We start from the raw sequence: 25,787 nt of genomic DNA, 5'->3' as shown, positions 1-25,787 counted from the left end.
CCGCTAGCTGGAAAACATATAATTAAATAATAAGAATGTTTTTTTTTTTTTAACTGCCTACGTCTAAATATCTCAGCGATACGTTTTCAATGCAAACATCGGACCGGGAATTAGATGAGAGATGGAGGTTTAAAATATTTTAATTAATTTTAATCTGGCACACAGTCTTAACTCGCTTACGTCAATGAAGAATGACACTGACGCCATTCTGGCTCCAACAGAGTCCGCGTTACGTATTGTACGGCAGAGAGCGTGGAGACAACATGGCGTACACAGGGACGCAGTTTCATATACTCCCAAAAGGTTGACGCGCTGCCGCAGTTGCTAAGGGACGGCAGAGGGGAGGGTGTATAATTGGCTGGACTCGCCTTGTTGCCGTGGCGACGGCAGGGGGTTTGGTAGCGTTGCTGTGCGGTGTGATTTCTGCGCTGCGTGGATGGAGGAAGCTTGTAGCTGCTGATCTCTGACACACACAGCGACAGGCATCTATATGCACATATACTGATTCAGTGCCATATTGCAAAACAGGCACGACGTGCATGAATGTAAGTACTTATTTAATTCTGCATTTTAATCAAATAGTCAATGCGATGAGCCAATTTCCCTGTATCCGAAGATAAAAACAAATAATAATAATAATAATCATAAAAAAAAAACTACTGTACTAATTAACAACGTGACACGGGCAGAATGATATTTGTTACACAATGCTTTTTAAAGGACGTGTGGAATTTGGAAGGCTGCTGCTGCTGCTTACCACGTTTCTGTTCTGTGTGACCCCCGCGCTTGAAAAAGAAGTCTCTTATTTGTGTAGAGGTCCTTTTTCTCTCTCTATCTCCTACAGCGATACGTTCTAGTTTTAAACACAGCTGCGGTCAAAATCCAGTTTCTTACACCTAAGGTGTTTATTAGATAAAGTTGTTTTAATTTTTTTTTAAACAATATCTTGTTTTTTTGTTGTTACTGTACTTTATTAACTGAAAAATGCATTGTTTGGAGCGCGTATTTAACTGTATTGTGGAGTTCATTTTTTTTTTTTTTTTTTACAGTAGTTAAAAAAAAAACTAAAAAATGGATTGCTTTTTAAACCGGACATGTTAGTTTTCCGCCTACGACTGTGAGAGCCGTGATTCTTGCTGTTGCGTGCTGTGCTGGCGAGCGGAGTATGTAGGCAATGGATTTGATTTCTGTTCTCTGGTGTTCGCATAACATTCCTCGCACCGGTAGTTTGCATCTTTTAAGCGTTGTTATTAAAACTAGTATTACATTAAACATTGTAATATAAAGTAGAATGCGGATTTATAGTAATCCAAATGGTTGTGTTCGTTTTATTATTATTTTTGTCTGTGTCCAATTGTATAGTATTTTTCTTGTTATTAGTATTAATATTAGTATTAGTATTATTGTTATATAACACTTTTTTGTTTTAAGTATTTGTGTGTATTGTTTCCGGTGGTTCTAATGGCAGATGATTGCAGTGAGTGACAGAGACACGTGGTCATGAGTGCAGCGATCGCTGAGCCAGCACTGGGGTAAGGCAGGCAGGCTGTACCAACAACTTATCAACGCCGAGCCTGGTCACGTGAGACTTATTTGTGGTTTGTAGTGCGCTGTTATCAGGCTCTGCATTCATGTCCTGCTTTAGATCGCACGGTCATGTTAATACAACCTGGCTGTACTGTGGTATAGAGAGATCAAAGAACATCTGCTGTTTGTTTTAGGGCGTCATTAATCTCTGACTAATAGAGTAGTCTGGTCCGGTGCCTTTCACCCCCTTCAGTAGACTGGAGTCTGACTTCTATAAAATCTGGTGTTTTGGTACAGGAGTGGATGTTTTATTTCATACGTACTGGTGATAAAATACAAAGGCCTTGTCATTTGATTATACCTTACATACTTGTACACTGCATTTCGTTTTTTCCTATTTATTTAAATGTAGTCTGACACAAGGGGAAGTGTGTAGTAATAGATAATTGCTGCTCATTAGCTGTATACCCCTATAAACCTTGGTTTATGTTTTATTTTTTTTATTTGTAGCATTGATTCCCAACTGCGTGCCACGCTGGCTGGGTCATAGCCATTTCTGAGGCTGATAACGATGTGTTTATGGTAGGAAAGCACCGTTTGGATTGCCTTCTCGGTGCATTATTTCTTTCACTGTGTCAGATGCACCAAGTCGTGCTGCTTCCACATGCAGTTACTTGCACTGGACAGGCAGCCCTGAGTGCGGCCAGCAAGGTGAACATGTACTGTATCTGCTTTCCCCCCTAGTCTGTCGTGGTGTTGCCAGCAAAATGCGAAATTGTATCTTTTTCTCCACCAGTGTTTGCTGTGATTGTGTAAATATGATGTTACCGGAATACCTTTGAACAGTGCTGACTTGATGCCAGCTTTTGCATTGCTGAAGTTTCAAATACCGCAAGGGCCAGATTAACGAATCGAGCTAACAGATGTTTTTCGCCGACACCTACAAGAGATCAAACACAATTTAAGTTCCTAAATTAAGTTTGGCTCTGAAAAACTTCTTTGGATTTATTTTTGACATTCATTCAGAGCATTGGGGGGATCATTTACTACTGGGCCACTGATACAGAAAGCCATTGCACAACAAACAGGATAGTTAGACTATACAGTCTACACTAACTTTGGAGCATTTCAGGAAGGGTGCACAATTCAAAACAGCAAACTAAACCACTCACTTTCTGTGTATTCCTTGCAATTCCTCGCTATCCTAAACCAAAACCTAGCATGTGCTTCAGTATAGATGATGTGCTTCATCTCGGCTGGTAATACAAAGCATGACACTCACACTAACCCAGCACAGATTCCAGGGTTTCATAACTTCTCATCAATCAATCAATCAATTTTTATTTTTATATAGTGCCTTTCATAGTGGCCCACCATCACAAAGCGCTTTACAAGATGCAGTAACAACAGGAAAATCCATTATACTTTAAGAACAGAGAAATGCATATTTAGGGCACACCTGAGTCTGTTGGTTTACTTATAGGAGTTGATTGTGACGTAGCTATAAGTGAGGAACAAGTTATTTAACATCAGACTCTTGGTTCCTGGTTGTTTCAATAATATACTTCATTGACTGTAGGACTGAGTGCAGGGTTAGTGCGAGTTTCAAGCCTTGGTAAAGCTGTATAGAACATTAACAGAGTATTTCACTGCATGCTGCCTAACCTGAAGGGGGGGTTGAAAGTAGTGGGGCATAAAGTAGCTAAAATAGATTTCACAGAAAAAGAAGATGCCTTATTTTAGTTAGCCTGTAGCTACGTTGCTATAGTGCCTTTTAATTGAATCACTTCAGTAATTCTTGGCTCCTGCCTTCCTGTTTTTGACACCGCCACTCCAAGTCTTGAAAAGTACTTGTGAAAAGTTGGAGCAGACGTGTGCACAAATGAGTTTACTGGCCACTCACTCCCAAAGCGTGAATTGTGCAAGCTTTCTTCCTCTTCCTGAGCGTCCTTGTTTCGGATCCTGTGAATGTGATTTAGCAGTACTGTCTGTCTTGAAGCGGCTGTTGTCTTATTTGTAATAGGAGAGTTTCAAACCTGGAAGTGTGTCTGTGCCAAATGCAAATAAATATTTTGTTTTCCTTTTTACCTGGAGTTCGCACTCAAATGCAGTGAAGAAGTGTGTTGCATTATCACAATCAAATGACAAGTTTCCCCTCGGTATGAACAGTTACATAAGTCAAATCAGGTTATCACTCCGATCCCCATATATACTGTATAGTGTCTGCTGCATATTAAGTTCAAATGAACAGATTCACAGAGTCAATCGTGACAGTTCATTTTTTTCAGTTTTGTTCCCAGTGGATTCATTTTAAAAAGCTTGATGTGTTAAACATAGCAGCCAGGCTTGGATTTGTGTGAAGAGACTACCCTCCTGCAGTGAATCTCACAGTATTACAGGGAACATTGCAGGGGGGAAGCAAAGGCCCTTGTTTCCAATGTTAATGTTTTATTCTTTGTGTGTGCATGCATGCTTTTTTCTTTTTTTTTTTCTTCCTAAGTAAAATTGTGTTAAGACTTCTGATTGATATTCTGAATAAAAGAAATAGTCCTGTATTTTTTTTTTTACATGCTTGTTTTCTTACGGTGCTTTTGCCATAATGACTCCAGCTGCACACATTTTTCATCTTGAGACAACAGATCTCGTGCCCCCTTTTTCTCGTGCTTCTTTCTTTTTCTTTCTTTCTTTCTTTCTTTCTTTCTTTCTTTCTTTCTTTCTTTCTTTCTTTCATTCTCTTTTGCCTAAAGCTGCAACTGGGAGGCAGTTGAATCCCCAGGAGACCAGAAATCTTGCGTTGTCCTGGATACAGGACATCACAGAGCGTGGTAATCAAATATAGTTGGCTGCACCGAATTTGGGATGCAAATTTGACCTCCTGTCTGGGCTGCAGGCAGCAAGCCTCCCCCTGCCTCCTTTAGGATGGAGAATGCTGTGCTGTGGACTGTAACGGCTGAATTCCTGGTGGAGGAGTGACAGTGGTGAGGATATAAACTCACTGCCCCCTCCTGGCTAAAACAAGCGCCATCATTTGCCTCCTGGTTTCTAATTGGTCACCATCACTGAGTCCTTTAGGCCCTTTTAAGGGATTAAAGACCCTGTTGCTAACATTGCCATTAAAGCCTACTTGATATTGAAAAGGATGCTAATGGTCCCCCTTTCCCTAATTAAGAAGAGCACTGCCAACGCCTAGTGTCACAGGAACAATGGGGCTTTGTGAAAGACACTGGCTGGCTGAATACAAGTGGTTTGTTTAATTTTGATCCCTTGTGCTTCACTGTTATATGGGACGGTCGTAGGCAGACACAAGAGAAGAGAAGGAACATGCAGGAAATGGCACAGGGTAGTCCCTTCTTGCATTGTGTAGGGTTCAACTTGCAGGGCTGCAACAAATCAGAAAATTAGTTTATTGTATTGTAGTCCACAGATCACAATATCGATCTAAAAATATTCAGTATACTAAAAACTGTGCATTTTTATTTAAAGTTGAAATGATCTAATTTAAGATTTATTTATTATTATTATTATTATTATTATTATTATTATTATTATTATTATGTAATTAAAGTGTTTAATTTATTTTCACTTAGATCTTTGCGTGAAGAATACATATTTGTAAATCATTTCTAAAGGACTAATAAATCTTGCAATTGCACATTCTTCGATTGAATTTGTACCATGAACCATATTTGATAAGGTACTGTTCTAACCTACTGGCTTCATCACTGCCCCCTTATTTCCCAAAGAGAACAATCCTCATCTCCTTCTATTGTTATTTGGTCTCCTTTTTTTAGCAGATGATTTACAGTAAACTTGCCTTGGAGCTGTATCACCCATAGGCTAAAATCCTGCCTGGGGGAATCAACCTGGCATGGAGTGTGTACCTAGGCTATTGTTTAGAAGTTCAGTTTGCTAAAGATTCTTCAAGATGTATCCAGGAATTCTCATACCAGAGTGTTTATTGGGCCGTGTACTGGAGGAGTCTGCCTTCAATGGTGAGATATAAATCTTGTCTTTAATCTGCAGGATTTCTCGGCTCTGGTATGTTTTTTGGAGACAGAGTAGCCTTTGCCATAGGCTGGTGTCTGGTTGTCGTTATATTCTGCCTGTGAATGGATTGAAACTTTAGCAGAAACCAGACAGCTGGTGCAGAAAGCAGGTGTTCGGTGTCACGTGGTTGAACATGAAAGGCTCTTTTAGGCTGTACAGATCCTTACTTTTGCAGGTGTGTTAACGTTCTCAGTGCACAAGCAGAGGAATCGGGTTAACAATGTACCATCGACTTGAAATAGTAGTTTTTGTATTTTGTGTGCGCACGTGGGAGGATGGGACTTTTATTCAGTTAGTTTTTTTTTTTCTGGATCAGAAGTTGATGAGAGTCCGCATTTAATTTGAGTGTTTAAAGAAAAATGGTTGTTAAAGATGTTTTACCAAAAAGGCATATTCTGCCAAACAAAAAAGTATAACACATACCAGGTAAGGTGATCAGATTAGCATTTAAACATAAACATTATTTTAATTAGAAGTGAAAATGACCTAATCTCCTGCTGTTTGAAAAATTGTAAGGCATATTCTACAGAAAGAAAAAACTAATGAATGTTGTCTCAGTAGATAATAGCAACTACTGTTCACAATCAAGTCCTGTAATTTGACAAGCTGTGTGCCTTAATTATGTTTTACTGTAAATTAATTTTAATTGCTCAGCAAAGCACTGTTACTGCATTACACTGTGTCTTGTTGCAGCACAAGATACAGACATTTTGAGGTCTGCCTTTTTAACATGGTTAACATTATTATTATTATTATTATTATTATTATTATTATTATTATTATTATTATTTATTTCTTAGCAGACGCCCTTATCCAGGGCTACTTACAGTCGTAAACAAAAATACATTTCAAGAATCACAGTACAAGTAATAATACAATTAAGAGGAAGATAAATACAATGACTTTGGTTCTAGCAAGTACATGAATATGACAAAATACGATTCAATAACGGAGCAGATAACGGTGTCAGTGATAGTTACATCAGGATATAATTAAATACTAAATACTACAGATTAAATAACACTTGACAGATTACAGTACTCTAAAGTACAGGATTAAATGCAGTAAAATAGGCGGCAGATAAGAGCAAGTAAAGCACATTTAAGGAAGAGTGATAAGTGTCCAGGGGGAAAAAAAGAGGAGTTCTACAGGTGCTGTCTGAAGAGGTGAGTCTTGAGGAGGCGCCGGAGGGTGGTCAAGGAAAAGGGCCTCTTTTGCTGCGTTTACACTGCCACCTCGGACCTAAGCCGTCATAACAACCACTGAAGGGATGAGAGTTTTCCCCTCCCCAAACCACAAAGGTGGAAGAGGCAGAGTGGTATTACAAACAAACAATACAGTGTTGTGTTCATATTGCGTGGACTCCTCTTAAAAAAAAAATATATATATCCTTATATTGTCTACGAGAATTATTTGTTTAGACATTGTTTGACACAACATAGCGGTTTCTGACCCATTTGTTATGTGAAGGATTTCACCTTGAGTAAGATAAGTAAATTTGCTGTTTATTACTGTAATAATAGACGGTTTTGTTTTCAAAATAACTATTCTATTTTTTCACCAGTATTCTCACCTTGTATATATACATAATTATATGATGCATAAGACCTTTATTTTTAGTTAAACTAGGCTAATCAGCCACAGGAATACTGGAGAAAAAACATTTAGCCTACTGTATATAATTGCAGTTAACAAATTTTATTTTTTCAAATTAGCCTTGTGAATTAATAATAATAATAATAATAATAATAATAATAATAATAATAATAATAATAATAATAATAATAATAATTTGTTATGTAAGTACACTATCATAATTTTTTGTAATTATTCAAAACATTTAGTACCTTTTTTTAAAAAACAAAATGACAGGGACCACAAATAATTACTTAGAACATAACATGTAAAATGCAATTGTGTAACAGATCAACTATAATCAAAAAGTGCAGAGAGGGGGTTGCACAGATCTTTCGCCAGACCTGCCGCTATTTCTCGGTATATGTATTTATTTTGTGTTCCCACTAAGAATGCACTCTGGATTTGAGTTTCGCCCCACAACGCTATGACAGCTCTGCTTTCTTGCTCTCCCCAGTTCACGCCGCAGTTGTCAGAAACAAACAAACATACAATTGCAATATATATATATATATATATATATATATATATATATATATATATATATATATATATATTCCGTGGTTTTTAAGCTATTTAAATAAATAAATTCTCACCGATATACTCAAATATTATACTTTTTGTTTCTTTGACGTCCACCGGTGTCTGCACCTGTTTAACAAAGAAAAAAAGTTATTGTCAAAAGTTTACATAGCCCAATGTATGGATATCTGGGGTATGTACACTTCTGATGGCAACTTAATAATAAAACATAGATATTATCAAATACACCACCAACTCGATTATATCACGGGTGTCGTGGTCCAATACAAATCTGCTATATCTAGGACCGTGATATAGCGAGAAACCCACAGAAAAACAAATAGGCTAACAAATACTGTACAACCACTCCCTTGTTTAATCATGGGCATAAGGGTCCAGTATAAATCCTCTATGCAACACGATTTTTCTCATTTTTCGTATAAAAAGCAGCACACCATTTTAATTCATACGGCGGAGGGTAATAGCTTCTCATCAATTTAAGTCTCCATTTAATTTCATGAACCTCTCCTTTCTCAAATGCACAAACCCGCTGCATTGAATGAATCTAGTCCCAACGTAGGAGGCGTGCTAGGGAGCTGATGTCCCTGCCCTGTGACTTACTAGTGCTTTGCTTAAAAAAACACTTCAGCAAGTAGATATTTAAATTTGCTTTGTGTTATCGTGCAATGCGTGTTTATATGATAACAGTACAATATTAATGCTTTGTTTTTAATTGTTTTGTATATATTTTTTTGATGTGCAGTATGAAATAAAACGAACAGTAATTCTAAGGAAATTTGAAATTGTTTATGTGTAGTGCAGCTAAGGCATGCGCTGTTGTTAGACTGTAAAAAGAGGGAGCCAACTCCAGGACCGCGATACAGCCGAATCTGCAGTACAGCGAGGGGCGATATATATCGAGGGGTGGGTGTACTCCCCAATGTAAACAGTTAATAAATTAAAATATTCAGGACGCTTGTGTCTCAAGTAGTTATTCTCTTTTTGTAACGCTGCAACGGTACTGCAGCTTCTTCCTGTTTAGATTCTGTGGGGGCGGAGCCGAGCGGCACTCATGTCGTGCGTGAGACATCCTAAAGTCGGGTGGGTTTACACTGCATTTCGGACGGACCTAAGCTGGCACTGTGCTTCGTCTTTAGTTGGCTGTTTTTAGGACAGCAGAGAGTCGGCCGTGTGCGTTTACACTACAGAGAAAGACCTGAGACAGCCCAAAGCCTTCCCAAAAACGGCCAGTGTAAACACACCATTTGAGTGCTGGTACTGCTGTGCTGCACTGTGGGGGAGATGAGAGCAACAGCCTTGGTACCAGCACTGTCTTTATTGGTTCCTCATTAGGGCAAGTCATTGTGGCCGCATACTGTAGCAGGGCAAGCAGATAAGGCTTTGAGACATACAGGTAGTGAGTTAATGGTGATGTGCACATGGATTAGCACGGAATAAGTGATAATGGAGCATAATCTTGACAAGAAGAGTGTGCTGCAGAATAGGGTTACTGTTTCCATTTTCTTAACTTCCCCTTCATTGATCTGCTGGGACTGGCATTGCGTGTGTGCGTGTGCGTGCGCGCGTGTGTGAAGAATCACTATCTGTTTATCAGCATTGCAGTGTGACCTTGACTGTGTGCTTATTAAGGTTTCGCTGCTTGCGTTCTGTTTGGGGAGAAAGTCGCGATTTGCGGACACGCAAAACAGAAAGCAGTGGTGCTCAAAAATAAACTTTTACCAGTTTAAGGTATGATTTGATTATATGGACAGAAAAAGAATGCACAATATGGTGTTAAGCTATAACAGTCCAGGGTTACAATAAGTGACCTGCTGTTAAAGCAGAACACTGTTACATACACTAAGTGGAGTATTCAGCATGACATTTTTATAGTGACAGAATTTTCCACCTGCAAGAAATAATCCATGTTGTTTATTTGCTCTGCACATGTGGGCCCCCTGAGTAAGTGCTTTGCTAACAGTAATTGATGCGTAAAACACGCTTTTTAAATTATTAACGGGCTGTATTTGCTGTAATGTATATTTTATGATCACACGCTCGCCCCCATCCTAAATGATTTATATACAGTAATAACAAAACTTTCTTTTGAAAAGTCACGCACCATGAACATCGGCCACCCACGCCACACCCCCAAGCTGTGCAGTGATCAGAATGACCCTGAGGCGTCAGTCTGAGACAGAGCCGTGCCGCCAGATCATTTGAGGGAGTGCTATTTGACTGTACAGTAGCTGTCACATTGAACTTGTTGGTTTTCATGGTCTCAGTGGTACTTTACTGCAAGAAACAACACTAATTTCAGTGCATGAATACAAATAGGTATTGGGCAATTCGTGTGTCTTAAAACATTTTTGTAATGATGCAAAAGATAACAGGGGTCCCCTTGGTTTACCCATTTTTTTTATAACACTCAAGCTGTCTTGTAATAGAAACATTCTCAAATATATAGCTTTAACATTCATACGTGTGTAAATCTAAAGCCACGACCCATACCTTCAGTGATAATTATTTACTGTTGGTGAAATCAGAAACTTGTTTCACTTCTTCTATATGGCATTTTGCTAAATCCTTCTGACATTGTCAATACAAAAACAAACAAAAAAAACCTGGCATCAAGAACTAGGTGTTATTATATCTGATGCTTCATGGTCAAGGGCTTGGGCACATTATAACAGTATTACCCAAAATGAAGGACTAAGGCTAATCCAGTACAACATAATGAACCAAGGTTTATTACACCATGTTAATAATTTCTAAATACCTACCACATCCAAATGTAACAAACTGAGAATATTTTACATTCATTTTGGGGTTAAAATGAATGCCTTAAAGCAACACATTCATCAATACATTTCTGATATTTACATTATTGCAAATTTTAGTGCACTAAAATCCCTTAATGAATGACAGGGATGCACCGGTGGGTTTAGAAGCCTGGAAGCATTCCAAAATGATGTAATAATCCTGCTGCCACTGCTGACTTCACTCTGGATTGAAACCCTTGCATGCTTTCTGATCCCAGATGCATTTATTGACTGCAGCTGGTTAGAATTCTGCTTGTAGATTCCTGAACTCTGACCTTGCCAGCAAACCCACATAGTGCCCCGTATTGGTTACAAATAGATATTTAATTACATCCTAAAATAAAAAGAAGTTAGGAAAGGTCCAACACACCGGTCGCAGTAAATAGAAAGTGACAAATTTTTTGTTGTTTTACACTTAGAACTGTGTGCTTTGCTGGGGATTAAGGCACTTCCTTTTGTGTGTGCGCTCATTGTAATTCACCGAGGCAATAGGCTTCCCAGCTGTAAAGCACTCGCTCATGAAGTGGCTAATGCAGGTACGCTTTGTGCTGTTAACAGGGGTTAATTAAGCTCCTTGCCTGGGCCATTCTCAATGTCTGCAGAGGGGAATGGACTGGTAACGTGAGCCTCACAGCCGAGATGCGCCTTCCTGCTAAGAGGAGAATCTCTGCAAATGGACAGTAATAGGGCTGTTGGCAGCAACCGTACAGTGTAGCTCCGATTACTCAACCTGAAGCCAGATACGGCTTTGCACCGAGGAATTCTAAGATTGAAAAAAAAACAAAAAAAAAACTATATGAACATAATTTTATTTAACATCATGTAATAAAAACAAAAATACAACGTGATATTGCAAGAGTGTACTGGAAGTCATAATAGTAAAAGTGGTACTGTATATAATTCAAAATGTTGACGTAACATTAGCCAGCAGCTTTCATTCGACTTTATGAAGTTATTTAATTATATAGGGTGATGCAAAACATTTGGCCATAGGTATACAGCGATGCTGTGCCAGTAAACCATCCACTAAGTGGCGGACTTACTGTCTATTTGGGTTTCGTCATGGTGTAGGGGAGTAGTCAGGTCAGTGTAAACCTGGTGTCTCGTGACAGGATGGGATATGACATGTGTGGCCCTGTAAAGAAAACCCTTAAGCTAACGCACTTGTGATTTGGATAGTAAAGCGCCTCCCAATCCACACTTCCATTGTGGTCCCAGCGCAGTTTCCAGGATGACTACTTCATGACGTTTGTGCATACGTTTGTACACTTTGTCATGGATTTTATTAAAATTGGTGTGTAGTATAGCACTGCAATAAGATTTAGTTCCTTAAAAATAAGTTCTAGCCTTTAACACTAATCTTATATTTCAGATTTCACTCCCAGTAATTTTACTGTGTGGAAGTGTATGATTCACAATCCATAAAAATAAGACATTCAAACAATTGTATCTGCTGTCCAGGACTTTCCTGGCGCGTTGTTAACATGTTGAGAGGGAGGATGGTTTTAGAAGCATTGTTTCAGTAGATTACAGTACAGCCTTTCTTAAATCATCACTGGTGAGATTATTGTTTTTCTTTTTAGTCAAATTATCATAGGGGGAATTGGGTGGGGAATACAGATTGAAGGTTGTGGACCTTACATTTCCTTAGACTCAATGGAAGCATTCTTTAAGTTATTTTTTCGAACACTCTGTTCTTTCAGAAAGTTCCAACCTGAGCATTCTAGCGGACAAGGCGCTGTCTCCTGAGGGTTACCTGGCCGCTCCTCAGCGGTACAGTGAAAGTGACGTCTCGATGAACCTGCTGTGGGGTCATCAGGAGATTCTACGACTTGCCATGCGGTTGTGAAAGCACCAGTAATTAATAAAATAAACGAATAAGTGATAGAAACAAAAATCTGCAGGATAATCCAGCAGGTATGATGAATGCTTTGGATATTTAAGTGAAAAGTACCAGCTTCAAAGATTGAAGAGGGTGGGGTGCAGGGAGCCAGTGCACTGAGCATGCAAAGCACTGTTTGTGAGTAAACAAAAAAAGCATTGTATGCGTTTTCAATACAGATGCTATAAGCTTGCATATCATTTCATTATGATGGCAGGGCTCGGTCAATTAGGACAAAGCAGGGTTAGGATTAGTGAGAGTCTACTATACTGTTTATATAACTAATAGGTTACTTTGTGTATCAAGGACAAGACAAATATCTAACAGTGTGCGTGTCTGAGTCTCTTAGCATAGACTTCTGTATTAACTAACTCCACCACCATGAACAGATGAGTAGATGTATGGGAGATGTGTGGTTTTGTTTATTAATAATAATAATAATAATAATAATAATAATAATAATAATAATGCAATACTGTAATGTACGGACTGAAAACATTTTATTGAAGTTGCCCTGTGTTTTTTATGTAAAATCCTCCTCCTGGCTGTGGCATTCCTTTCTGGCTCTGTTCCTCTGAACCCTGGTTGAGCTGTTCAGCTGTCTCCCTCAGTGTGGTTCGAGTGCTGTGCATGATCTGGACTGTGCCGAGCAGTATCACGCAGCCCTGCTGTCTTGCTGTGGTGCTGTGCAGGGCGTGTTGATATTGTAGGGCTCTTATCTCTCTGTGTCCAGACTGCAGGGGAGTCACGGGTGTGCATTGCAGTACAGTTCAACCCCAGCCCCCTCCCTCTTTACTCCCCTCGCAGAGGAGCATCCAAATCAGGTAGACAAGCCATTTTCTGATTCTGGGGTCTGAATTTGTTTTCCATTTTTAAAGTGACCACCAGTTTCCATAGTAATAATAATAATAATAGGCATTATTGTCTGTGCCCTGTGGGGATTGCACAGCGCTCGCAGTGCACGGCTATCTGAACTCATTGAGCTTGGTCACATGTCTGAAATTCAGACGGATAAATATCAGATTGCTTTATTTAATGTTGCTAATCCATGCCGTCTGATTACATATTTACACACAGGTGCTGTAGATGTTATTAATAAATCCATTACCCATCATTTAAAGAATGTAAATTGCCATTGTTTATATGTTTTTGCTTGGCTTTATTCTACTGTTCAGCTTTACCGAATCAATGTGTTATTAGACGGTGGATGTAACTGTTTAGCATTGTCCAGGGATTATTGGTAGTGTTGCCATTAGCTTTGTAAATTGATTGCATTACTCCCTTGGTTTACGAAGTAGGACATTTTTTTTTTTTTTTAATGTATTTTGCAGTAAACATTTTTCTGTAATTGCTAGACGGAGGGAGGCTGGTTTGTATACTGTCTGTTTTAAACAGAGACCCTCCAGTACAGAGCAGAGGGAGGCTGGTTTGTATACTGTCTGTTTTAACAGAGACCCTCCAGTACAGAGCAGAGGGAGCTGCTTCTTCTCTCCTGTGAAAAGTGGGCCCGACTGCAATCTGAGATGTTGAAAGCTCTTAATCTGCAGCACAAATAAGACATAACTTCATCTCAACAGAAGGAGGGGGGAGTGGGTGGGGTAGGAACATGCCTTCAGAAATGCTCCACATTCATCGCAGTCGAGTCTGTCGCTTGCGTTGGCCCTTTTGGATTATTTTACCTCTTTGCCCTGCCAGGTTTATTATTAGCTGCCTGTATTACTGTAGAAGCCTCTGTTAATGGAATGTTACTCTTGGATCTGGGACACATACACTATTTCAAGAAGGACCTATGCAGTAGCTCTTAGTCGGGTGTGGAAACAGTACAGGTCATTAAAGGTGTGCATATATACAGTGTCTGTAACTAAAATTGTTTAACACTTCTGTTGATGCGATGTGGCTGGAAGGATACTGATACAAAAAAAAAACAAAAAAAAACACACAATTTGCAAAATTATGTAATTTGCATAACATCACCACTAAATTGGAGCTGTTCCTGGGCTCTATATAATTCTTGAGTTTGAGTCATAATTTAGCTTTGACACAGCTTGCTGTAGAACTCAGACCCTGTTTCCTCCCACTCCCTGGCACCATGCACCTTTAATTCATTATGTTGCCATTTTTAACTATTTGCTCATAATTCTTTATCCTATTTTCTTTTGCCACGCTGGTGGGTAATGCTGTTCCTATTTAGAAGCTGAATGTACACAGTGGAATTCTGTAATTGTTTCACTTTTTGGGATAAACCCCTTTTAGCGTTTTTTAGGTCTTCTGAATATGAACATAGCAAATTCCGTAAGTGTTCCTTTGATTACCCTCACTTGAACTCTTGAGAGCAGCTTCCCCAACAGAAGTGCCTGTTTGATCCTGCAACATAACTGCAGCTCTAAGAGGAGCCTGAGTGAGCGGCACAAATGCTGGCGGATTTACAAAAAGAATAAAGTGACTGGAAACGATTCTCTCTTCACAGTCTCTTCACTTTCTTATTGCCAGCTACTGCTAGGGCACTTAATGACTATTAACCTCTCCCAGTGGGGGCTCTCTGTTTTTAGTAGTATTTCTTTTTTTAATCCTCTGCCTAGATTCAGGAAATACGTCTTTGTCTCTCATTTAATTTAGGAGGTCCTGGGGCAACAGAGGATTAACGTTTAAGGTGCCCTGCATTAAACCTTGTTTATTTTCTTCTTTTTTGATTTAACAGAACACCAGGGTTTAATGGGTCCTGTAATTGGAATGTCGCCAGATAAGAAAGCGGAAACCCCTGGTGTACAAGAGCTTGTGGGATCACGGGCTGCCACGTGCGGAATGGGCACCCTGCCGGAAGCAGAGAGTGCGGCCAGCCCCAAAGCGACCAGTGTGGACAAGGGGCTGGGCGATGACGAGGAGCTCACCAACCTCAACTGGCTGCACGAGAACCTGCTGCAGAACTTCACGCTGGGCACTGAGGCCCAGCCCAGCGTCAGCCCTCTGTACGACATCGAGGGGGGCGGCGCCGTGCCAGCCTCCTCCTCCTCCTCTTCCTGCTCCAGGGCCCAAGAGAAGGACTCGCTCAAGTCCAAGCCCCCCTACTCCTTCAGCCTCCTGATCTACATGGCCATCGAGCAGTCCCGCAACAAGTGCCTGCCCGTCAAGGAGATCTACAGCTGGATCCTCGACCACTTCCCTTATTTTGCCAATGCCCCCACGGGCTGGAAGAATTCAGTGAGGCACAACCTGTCCCTGAACAAATGTTTTCGGAAAGTGGAGAGGAATCTGGGCAAGGTTAGCTTTCTTTTTTATTTTATTTATTTATTTATTTATTTATTTATTTATTTATTTTTTTAAAAACTTTTTTACATTTTATAATTAAACGCTTTGATGTATTTTGATTTAAAAAGCATTCACATCGCAGGTGAGGAGAATGGCCCTTTTCTTTTTAGAAGCTAGTTCATTATTTGTTGGTATTTAGGAGGGACAAAAAGCAGAAAAGTTAAGGAAAGGGTTTCTTCTGGTTGTTCGCTGTTAAAATGTATTGTGCTGCTAACTAGGTATCTATTGTGCAATGGTTCTAAGAACACGCTTGCTGTACTTGATTAAGATCTGACAACTGTATTAAGATCTGGAGGTGTTTTTGCAGGGCAGGGCAGGGGAGGGTGAAAGTGAAGCTTTCTATTCATACCAGCACACCTGGGTTTATTGTCTTGGTGGTAGTACACAGCATGTTTAGGTAAAGCATTGCAGTTCAGCATCAGGTTCCTTCATTATTTTTTAAATGTATTTGACCTGACTGACGTTCAGTTTGATGAACATAAACACAAAAACATACGTGACATTTCCAAGTTGATGTGAAAACATTGACAACAAAAAAGGAGGATTAACAGGAGTCTGTAATGGAGAATTACTTTGTTAATTGTAAATTCAGATGCCTTGTGGGCCGCCTTCAAGCTGGTACACCTTCAAGAGGTGGTCCAAAATTCTGTTTGTGATAACCACAGGATGGTAGCCACCTTGACAGAGCTGTAGTAGTCAGTTGTTTAAAGTCTATGTCTATGGGTTTTCAGTTAGTCAGCTGTACGGCTGATTTGCATCCTGTATAGCAATGTAGAGAGCTGGCAATGGGGATTTCCCCAAGCGCAGCCATTCTGGAAGCATGCTGCTGTGTTTCAGACTCGCCTTTCACACAGACACTGAAGATTTCCAGGCTTAATATTTTGAATACAGTGGTGGTTTTGCAGTACTTGTTTTGTTTTTTACACCTCAGGTCTTAATTTTGAATTAATAAGCTCCCAAGCAGTCAGTTTGTGTCTGAGAATCGGTCTCGAATGACAGCCCGGTTTTCGTTGCCATAGTAACGTTTCCTCTGTCTTCCTGTTTGAGCTGCTGGTAATATGAGTCAAGGTTATATTCTTGTTGATCTGAAAGGCGGTTTCGGATCGCAAAAAAAAATAAAAAGACAATCAATCTTCCTGTCTTTTTTTGTGTTTTTTTTTTTTTTTTTCCTTTCAGTTGCACATTTCAGTACTAATACAATTTGAGTATACAAATACAATCTTTAATAGCAGGAGTTGTATTTATGTTTTAGGTAATTTTTCTTTTTTGTAGACCTTGAAAATGTTGACACAGAATGGACACCCAGATCAGGCCTCTTGCAGACAGGCTTCGTATACTGAAGTTGAGTTTAAATCTGAGGGACGGACGATGGACGGACGATGGTATCCCATTGGTCTGAATGGCCACAGATGTAAATAAATACCAGAGCAATTCAGGCTATTAAAATAGGACACTTGGTTATGAAAACTAGCAAATGTGCACTGTATTTTATTTGTCTGTTAAAGTACAGTAGTGTGCAGATGTATTGGAACACCCTAAGATGTGTATCCTTTATATACGTACCTGCATGAGAATTTCCTCAGTAATCAGTAATATAGAAACAATAGGCACTCGTGTATGGCCTATTAAAGTAATCAATTCAATTTAAAAAAATTGTCTATCTTGGCAATTCTTTTCAGTTCCAGTGGTTTGATTTCATAGGCACAACAAATCAAAACTACAGAATATATGTCAGGGCTTGAATTTCAGCACGGAATCGCGCATTTTCCAAGTTGCTACCGCATATTTGCAACTTTCAGTGCGGGAAAATCCTGCAGAGATATTTGAAGACACCAAGCTAATGTATATTTCACCTAATTTAGAATGCCTGAAACGCTACAACAATCTCTGAGGAAGTGGGTGTCAGTGACGAAAGCACTATGAGCCGCATTCTGAGTAGTTCTGGTTAAAATAAATAAATAAATAAAAGTAGTGCTGAATATTTTAAGTGCCGCAAGACTTTATTCTATCGTACGTGATTCTAGGCCTCTATCTTTAAGCATTATAGAAACTCGGTACAATGTAGTAAGTAAACAGTTTTGAAAAAAAAATGTCTATCTAGGTGGTGTTTTGCAAGCGGTGACTTTCGCTTTAACTCTTAAAACTCACCGACGGTTACACACATATTACTCGGGCACTGTAAAAGCCACCTTGTTTAAAAGTACAGATTCTGGGCTTTCCAAAGACCTACTCAGTGTGTGTATGCGGTACTCCTAGCCGGAACTACAATCGCCTGAAGTTAAGCCTCTCATCATGTGACAGAGTTCACAGCTTAGGTTTTGTTTTGAGTATTGCTCCATCATTGCAGCAGCTAGAATGAAAGGGGTGGTATCGTTGGAAAGCTTAGAAGCTTAGCTCCCCCCCCCCCCCCATGTTCATTTCATATTGAGGTCAATGGTGCAATGGAGAGTTCTCTATCACACAATGATGAACAGCTGTTAGGTCTCCTGAAAGCAGCTTATTTTAAAGCAACACCAGTTGTGAATGATGATGCAGTAATTATATATATATATATATATATATATATATATATATATATATATAATGTATAGTTTTTTTTATATGTAAAAGTGCCTTTTTTTTTTTTGCCATTCCCCCTAAAATTTTGGAATCCCCCCCGTTGGCTGCAGCACAGGGGGAAATCCCCCAGCACACAAAAATGAAATTCAAGCCCTGGTATGTAAACACATTTGTAATGGAGTTAATGATTGCTGTGACTTTACAAAGCAGATGCAGTGTTTCTTTTGCCATACACACATAGCGCGAGCCATAAGTCTGCTGGATTAACATTTGGTGGCTTGATATTTTTGTATTTATTTTTAGTTTTGTTTATTATACTGTAATGTGGAAGGGAGGGGGGGGGGGGGGGGTCACAGTTCTTTGTGTTACACTGTTTGTTGGAGAAGCTTTCCAGTCTAGCAGTACCACAATAATGGTGTTTATTGTACAAGATCTTTTAAGGTTGGGTTGGAAACTTCTGTGGGTTGTTTTGCTGTGCCTGGCTGGTGACATTTTCGGTTCGTTGCATATTTATAGAGTTTCGTTTCATCTCCACTGGGGAAGGTATTCAACACATGGTTTTTTTTTTCAGTTTTTTTTCTTTTACTTTTTTTGAGATGCTGCCATTAATGTAAAGAATTACATTAATGGTCCACATGTAGTATATTTAAATGCACTTTGTATCTCTTTTATTACATAACCTGCATAAAAGCATTTCATATTTTTAAGTTGTTTAGAAATCTAAAATAATGTTTTTCAGACCCTGATCTTGCTCAAAAATAACCACAAAGTGTAATAAACCAACTGAAAAAGGCACTTTTCTGTTGCAAAATACTTTCTAGCAGCTAGAATGCTGATACCCACTCTGGTCCAATACAGCTGGTATACAGTAAACTCTGCTGTGTGTGGGTTTGTGACAGTATAGCCTAATGATTAAAGCTGACAACTGACAATACAAGACAAATCGTTTAGGAGTATTCCTATTTTACCTGGCAAAACATATTAATGCTTTATTCAGCCCTTTTGGACAATGCTCCTTCATAAACTAGCTATGAGGGTGTTGATCTGATCAGCCGATACCAAGTCAGAACAAGCAACAGATTTTTAGAGCATTTTACAGCACTCCCATGTCATTGCATCAAACACCTGTCTTTGGTTATCCTCTAAAAAACCATCTTATCCGGGCTGAGGTATAGCTGGAACAGATCAACCCGCAGGTGCTGTAGAAGGAGAAACGTGCCAGTTTGAATTCCTTTTTGTTCGAATGAACTGTTTTCTGTTTATTAAAGTCGTTGTCTATGGATACTCTCCTGCTCATTCATTCATTCTATCTATCTATTTATTTTCTTCTTCTTGTTAATCTTTGAAGGCGAACGGGAAGGGATCCCTGTGGTGTGTGGACCCAGAGTACAGACCCAACCTGATACAAGCACTGAAGAAGCAGCACTTCCCAGCAGCACATGCATTCTGCACACCACCTGCCTCTCCTCCAAGGTAAACGCCATCCATCAGTCTGGAGCAGTGAGTCTTACCAGCACACGTATACACCAAGCAGGGGGCAAAAAACTTATATGTAGGAAGAATCCAACAATTCTTATGGACAAGTGGATTAGGTCCCTGGCCACTGCTTCTTACATTCAGTGATGTAAATAAGACTCCTATTGCATAGCAGTTTCACCTTTGCCAGATAATTGCTATGAGCTTGATTAGCCACAGTGTGTAGGTAACAAACTCAGGTGTGTCTTATTAAGCCCATGGTAAAACCAGGAATGGATCAAACTGCTATGCACTAGGAGTCTTATTCACATCCCTGCAATGTAAGCCTTTTGTGCACATAGACCAACCAAGGACTGAAATAAAGGCTGGATATGCTTAACTTGCTCTAGATTTTGCTATCGCTTGCAAAGAATATGCTCTTTTGATAAAAAAAAAAAAAAAAAAAAAAAAAAAAAATTGTTTTCCCACATGGTGACCCAGTGATCATTAAAGGGTAGTCTTCCGCGGCAGTGCTTACCATAAATAGTTTTATATTAATCTGTGAAACAATCCACATAGGCTTCCTGCTGCATGAGCTTCCCAGCAATCCCTGGAATAATTAGTGCCGCACATCCTCGGGGAGAAACTAAAAAAAATGATCGCGGAGAACAGTTCTTACCCAGGTTGGTGTGTGTTACACTGAGATGTATCCAGTCGCCTTATTCGTTCTGCTACAGTGCAGCATGCTGTGCAATTAATTACTGCTCTCTTGGTACAGTCTGTAATGAAGCAAGCATTTAAACAACTGGAGACCTGCAGGTAAATGACTAAAGGGAATACGTTGGACGTAAATTAACAAAAGTAATGAAGGATTATCAGTAAAAAAAAAAAAAAAAGTTTTTAAAATGGTTAGGTTAAAATTTTACTGCAGATCTGATTCGACACACGTATAGAAAAGCCGGAATGTTTTCTCTTTGTGTCTTCAATGCAAAGTGGAGTTCTGTAGTGCTGCACAACCACATTGTGAGGATTGGCTGCAGTCTGTACTGAACGGAGCCCCAGTGCTTCAATCTCTGAATTGTTTTGCAAACTTGTGCTGGGTGGAATCTCCACTTCAGCCATTATGTTTAATTTATTCATGCAGAAATAATACAGGGTCATGGGACTGGGAGCAATTCACGACTTTTCATACAGCCTTGTATTAGTCGTGCAGCATGTGAAACCCAACACAAACCACGCTGCTTGATTCCAGCCATTTTTTTTTTTTTTTTTTTTTTATAAATGTGATTTTTCCCAGATCTGAACACCTCTTTACTGTGTGTTTTTTTTCCTTGCAGTGGTTCCTCACCTCCTCGACATTTGATTCTTCAAGATCAAGGATGTTCTCTAAAAGGTGAGATGTGAACATGGGCCTTCCTCCTTGTAAATCTACAGTACGGACGTGCAGTAAGACAATCTCTCTCAGTGATCATTTAACAAGTCCTGGCAGTGCAGTGTTTAAACCGTGTCTACAGGTAGGATGAGGGTCACAATAGTGTTGTAGGTAAACCAGACCAACTGAAGGAGGTGACTGAGTTCTGTTTGCACAGCTCTGGGTCTGTGCTTGCTCATTGTGCTTCAGGTGTTTGCTGAGATCATGCTGGCCTCCAGGTTGAACCACATGGCTAGCGTTTGTCACTGAAGCACAGATTAACATGTGGAGGAGCAGTTGCAGGCTTATCCAAATGCCTAACCACCCAAACTCCACCGTAATCGGAACCATTTTACAGCTGAGGCCAGTGTGTGGAAAGTACTGAAAATACCGGACCTGGGTTAAAATACAGCTCAAATCAAAGTGAAATTAGTTCTGAAAATACCTGACCTGGATTCAAATACAGCTCAAATCACAAGTGAAATTAGTTCTGAAAATACCTGACTTGGGTTCAAATACAGCTAAAATCACAAGTGAAATTAGTTTTCTGATGGTTGCAACCTTTTCCCCTAGTGGATGTTTGTCCACATCACAAAACTAGCACCTAGTTGAACCCGGTTTTGGTTGAATTATTATTATTATTATTATTATTATTATTATTATTATTATTATTATTATTATTTATTTCTTAGCAGACGCCCTTATCCAGGGCGACTTACAATCGTAAGCAAATACATTTCAAGTGTTACAATACAAGTAATACAATAAGAGCAAGAAATACAATAACTTTTGTTCAAGCAAAGTACAAGTGTGACAAACCACAATTCAATAATACAGCAGATAATAGTGATAGTTACATCAGGATATGATTAAATAGTGATAGTTACATCAGGATGTGATTAAATACAAAGTACTACAGGTTAAACACTTGGCAGATTACAGTATTCTGAAGTACAGGATTAAATGCAGTAAAATAGGGGGCAGATAAGAGCAAAATAAAGCACATTTACATGAAGGGTGATAGTGTCCCAGGATACAAACAGAGGAGTTCTACAGGTGCTCTTTGAAGAGGTGAGTCTTAAGGAGGCGCCGGAATGTGGTCAGGGACTGGGCAGTTGTCAGTCTCTGCTCGAGACAAGCCCAGGACTGAACGTTGGAGTGTTCACCATTGTACCTCACACTTTCATGAGCACTAACCAACCCCAAATCAATACACAGGCTCATTATTTTATCATTGTTACCTTTTTTTATTTTATTTTTTTAATCAACTCTCCTGTAATCACTGCAGAGAAATTTGGTGTAGAATTACTCTCTCTTTCTGTCTCTCTCTCTCTCTCTCTCTCTGTAACCTTGGCTACAAAAACACCATCAGCCAATTGGTTTTGCAGTTTGTGGAAATAGTCCTGCTTTTTAGCACAGGATTAATAATGTATACATTGGCCTCTGGGGGCTCTGTAGATTTCAATGCTGATGGGAATTATGGTAGAACAATACATCTCCTGAGTTTGTGTTTTAAAAGCAAAAGGGAAATACTCTGTGCATGAGTCTAAGAATAATAAATGATTATTCTTTTCTGCTTTCTTTCCTTTCAGAGTCTGATATTGATGCTGCCACTGCCATGATGCTTTTAAATTCTTCCCCAGAGCAACACAGGATGCAATGTAAGATATTTGATATTGCTGCTGGCCCACAGTTTAATCAATTAACGTAGCCAATTAACACGCTCTCTCTTTTCTGACTTGATTCTCTCTGTATAGGTTTGCACACTGTTGAATGTTTAAACAAATAACATTATTTTTATATATATATATATATATATATATATATATATATATATATATATATCTATATCTATCTATATATATATATATATATATATATATATCTATATATATATATATCTATATCTATCTATATATATATATATATATCTATATCTATCTATATATATATATATATATATATATATATATATATATATATATATATATATAATATAAATATTATAATGTGCCAGATCTTTTGTTTTTACCCCCCTTTCTGGACGTTTTAATAGTGCAACTTAAACCCTTGTGAAAACTCAGCCCTATAATAATAGTAGTGATGATGATAATAATCCTCCCAGTGAGAATACACTTCATTCCACTTATAATAATGCAGAAATAATAGGTTATTGTAGTCGCACAGCAATCAGGAGTCTTGAGCTCCTGTGATCTGATTTTGAGAGCCACTAGAAGTAAATTACAGGGTAATAGCAGGAATGGCTTGCTCCAAGTAGCAGCATTTGTTCAAATAGAGGGAAAGAGTAAAAGAGACCAGATACCATTAGTTAGCTCTGCAGCTCCCTCCCACTTTAGTTTTTGATCAGTTAATAATGTTTTAGTCTGTTCTTGCCTTAGGATTTCACTGTATCCTATAATCTCTCTCCCGCCCAACAGTACAGTTTTGTATGACAGTAGTAAATGTTACATCATGGTGGCCAGAACCACAAAGACTGTATTATAGATCGTTAGTTAATCGATTTTTTAATCCAAAGGTTGCGTTGCACCCAGTGCACTACACATTAAATTGGATGGTCCGCATGGTGTACTGTGGATCTCTTGGTGTTTTTTTTCTATTACAGCTGTGGCCAAAAGTTTTGCATTTCCCTGTAGAATTAACAAATTTTGCTTCATAAAGTCGTGGCATTATTTTTATTCATTTTTCCAATGTACTACTACTATTTTCTCCCAATTTGGAATGTCCAATTATTATTCAACCTGGCTCACCGCTGCAACCCCCGAACTAACTCGTCCACTTCTTTTTGCTCTGCAAGCCCGCCGTGCAGCCATATCCAGAAATTACAGCGTCCCAGGACTACGCAGTTCTGAATTGCATACAGGCAGGCCTGCAGGCGCCCAGCCAGCCACAGGGATCGCTGGTGTGCGGTGAGCCAAGGACTCCCCAGCTGACCTAAGCCCTACTCTGCCTGGGCAGCGCTTGGCAATTATGCGCTGCCCCCTGGGAACTCCCATCCACAGTTGGCAGTGGCATAGCTTGGATTTGAACAGGCAATCTCTAAGCTGTAGGGCGCATCTTGCACGCTGGGCGGAGTGCCTTTACCAGATGCGCCACTCGGGAGCCCAAGTAGTGACATTTTGAAATCAAACATGAAATACTGTACTACTATTATGGTTTCCGACAGACCTTTGCAATATTTGTAGTTCCTTTGATGTTAAATAAAACATCTTAATTATGTTAATATAGTTTTTTTTAATAATGTCTCAATCCTAAAATTCTAGGTGATGCAAAACTTTTGGCCAGAGCTGTATCCTACTAATTTTACAGCTGCTACTACTACGACGACGACTACTGAAACGCAAAAAGTGGTTTTGTTGGAATTGAACAGAATTTGACATTTATTTAGCTGTTTTTGTTTCACAGCTTGCAACAGAAGGTAAAAGGTAACGACCAGGAGTGGAAGGGACTCCTTGACCGGTTTTCATTTCTTTGTTGTTGCAGGTGGCAAGCCTCAGCAGTCCAGAATGCTGCCTCAAAAGAGGAGCTACAGCCACCACCACCATCACAGCAGCAGCAGCAGCAGCAGCAGTAGGATGCCAGGGGTGCAGGATAACCCTATCGATCTCTCCCGGCCAGAAACCGCCGTCGTCAGCAATGACCCCAAGGAGGATCACAACTACAGCGCCACTTTCCAGCACTGCGCTTCACGCTCTAGTGTGTCTCGCTCCAGCGTGTCATCCCTGTCCTCTGTCGACGAGGCATACGAGTACACCCCCCAGGCACGGCGGGCGGGCAGTGAGGGTTTCCATAGCGACGAGGACTCGGACCTGGCGGAGGAGCTGGAGCAGGCAAATGATCGGCTGGGAGACAGCGGCTACGGGACACAGCAGCGTGCAGCCAAGGGTCCAGCCAGCAAGAAGCCGCGCAAGGAAGTGAAGCAGGAGATCGACGAAGAGCTGAAGGAGGCAGCTGGGTCCTTGCTGCACCTCGCAGGCATTCGCACGTGCTTGGATGCCTCGAGACGCACGGCCAAGAGCAAGAGCAAGAGGCAAAGCAAAAAATAAGGAAGCCTGCGATTTGTTGTGGTGGTTTTTTTGTTTTGTTTTTTGTTGTTGTGTTTTTTTCATACAGAAAAAGAATCACACATGGCAATATTATCGTTCACAAAGGAGATCAAAGCCATATTGAGACTTTTACTAAGGGAAATGACATAAATAACAAGAACTGCTGTGAACATTTTCATCATTTTTCTTATATATATATATATATATATATATATATAATATATATATATATATATATATAAAACAAACAAGCAAAAAAAATGTGTTTCATAACTAGTACAATTGCATGCTTCCTTCCCATACAGTTTCTAGGTATACAATTGAACTATTTAAACAAGGATGAATGCATGGATATAAAATACAAATCCAAACACCTACCCATCATCGTAGTAGTTGTAGTTTGGTTTCTCCTACCAAGATGTTAAAAAAAAAAAAAAAAGAGGAAAAAGAATGTTGCCATTTTTTTGTTAGAAGACTTTGTTAGAGAATTGAGATACAAAGCAAAATGCAATAATAATTATTCCAAAACAAACTTTTTAGTTTATTTTTATATTATT

General features: G+C 39.4%; 1 protein-coding gene across 2 annotated transcripts; it reads left to right on the top strand.

Annotated features, from left to right (window-relative positions):
• Positions 1-215: 215 nt before the first annotated feature.
• On the top strand, positions 216-25,442 carry LOC117403284 (forkhead box protein N2). 2 transcript variants are annotated; one of them, XM_034005319.3, is made up of 6 exons: positions 216-545; positions 15,134-15,693; positions 19,649-19,773; positions 21,093-21,148; positions 22,759-22,827; positions 24,668-25,442. In XM_034005319.3, exons 2-6 carry the CDS (start codon positions 15,148-15,150, stop codon positions 25,228-25,230), a joined length of 1,359 nt encoding a protein of 452 aa, XP_033861210.3. In that variant the 5' UTR covers positions 216-545; positions 15,134-15,147; the 3' UTR covers positions 25,231-25,442. The 2 variants fall into 2 exon arrangements, with proteins under 2 accessions (XP_033861210.3, XP_058880681.1); XM_059024698.1 differs by lacking the exon at positions 216-545 and adding an exon at positions 12,426-12,470.
• Positions 25,443-25,787: the final 345 nt, after the last annotated feature.

This window comes from Acipenser ruthenus, chromosome 5 (assembly GCF_902713425.1).
Source record: "Acipenser ruthenus chromosome 5, fAciRut3.2 maternal haplotype, whole genome shotgun sequence".
Taxonomy (NCBI): Eukaryota; Metazoa; Chordata; class Actinopteri; order Acipenseriformes; family Acipenseridae; genus Acipenser; species Acipenser ruthenus.
Note: the sequence above shows the minus strand (reverse complement) of the source record. Positions and strands in the feature narration are given on the sequence as shown.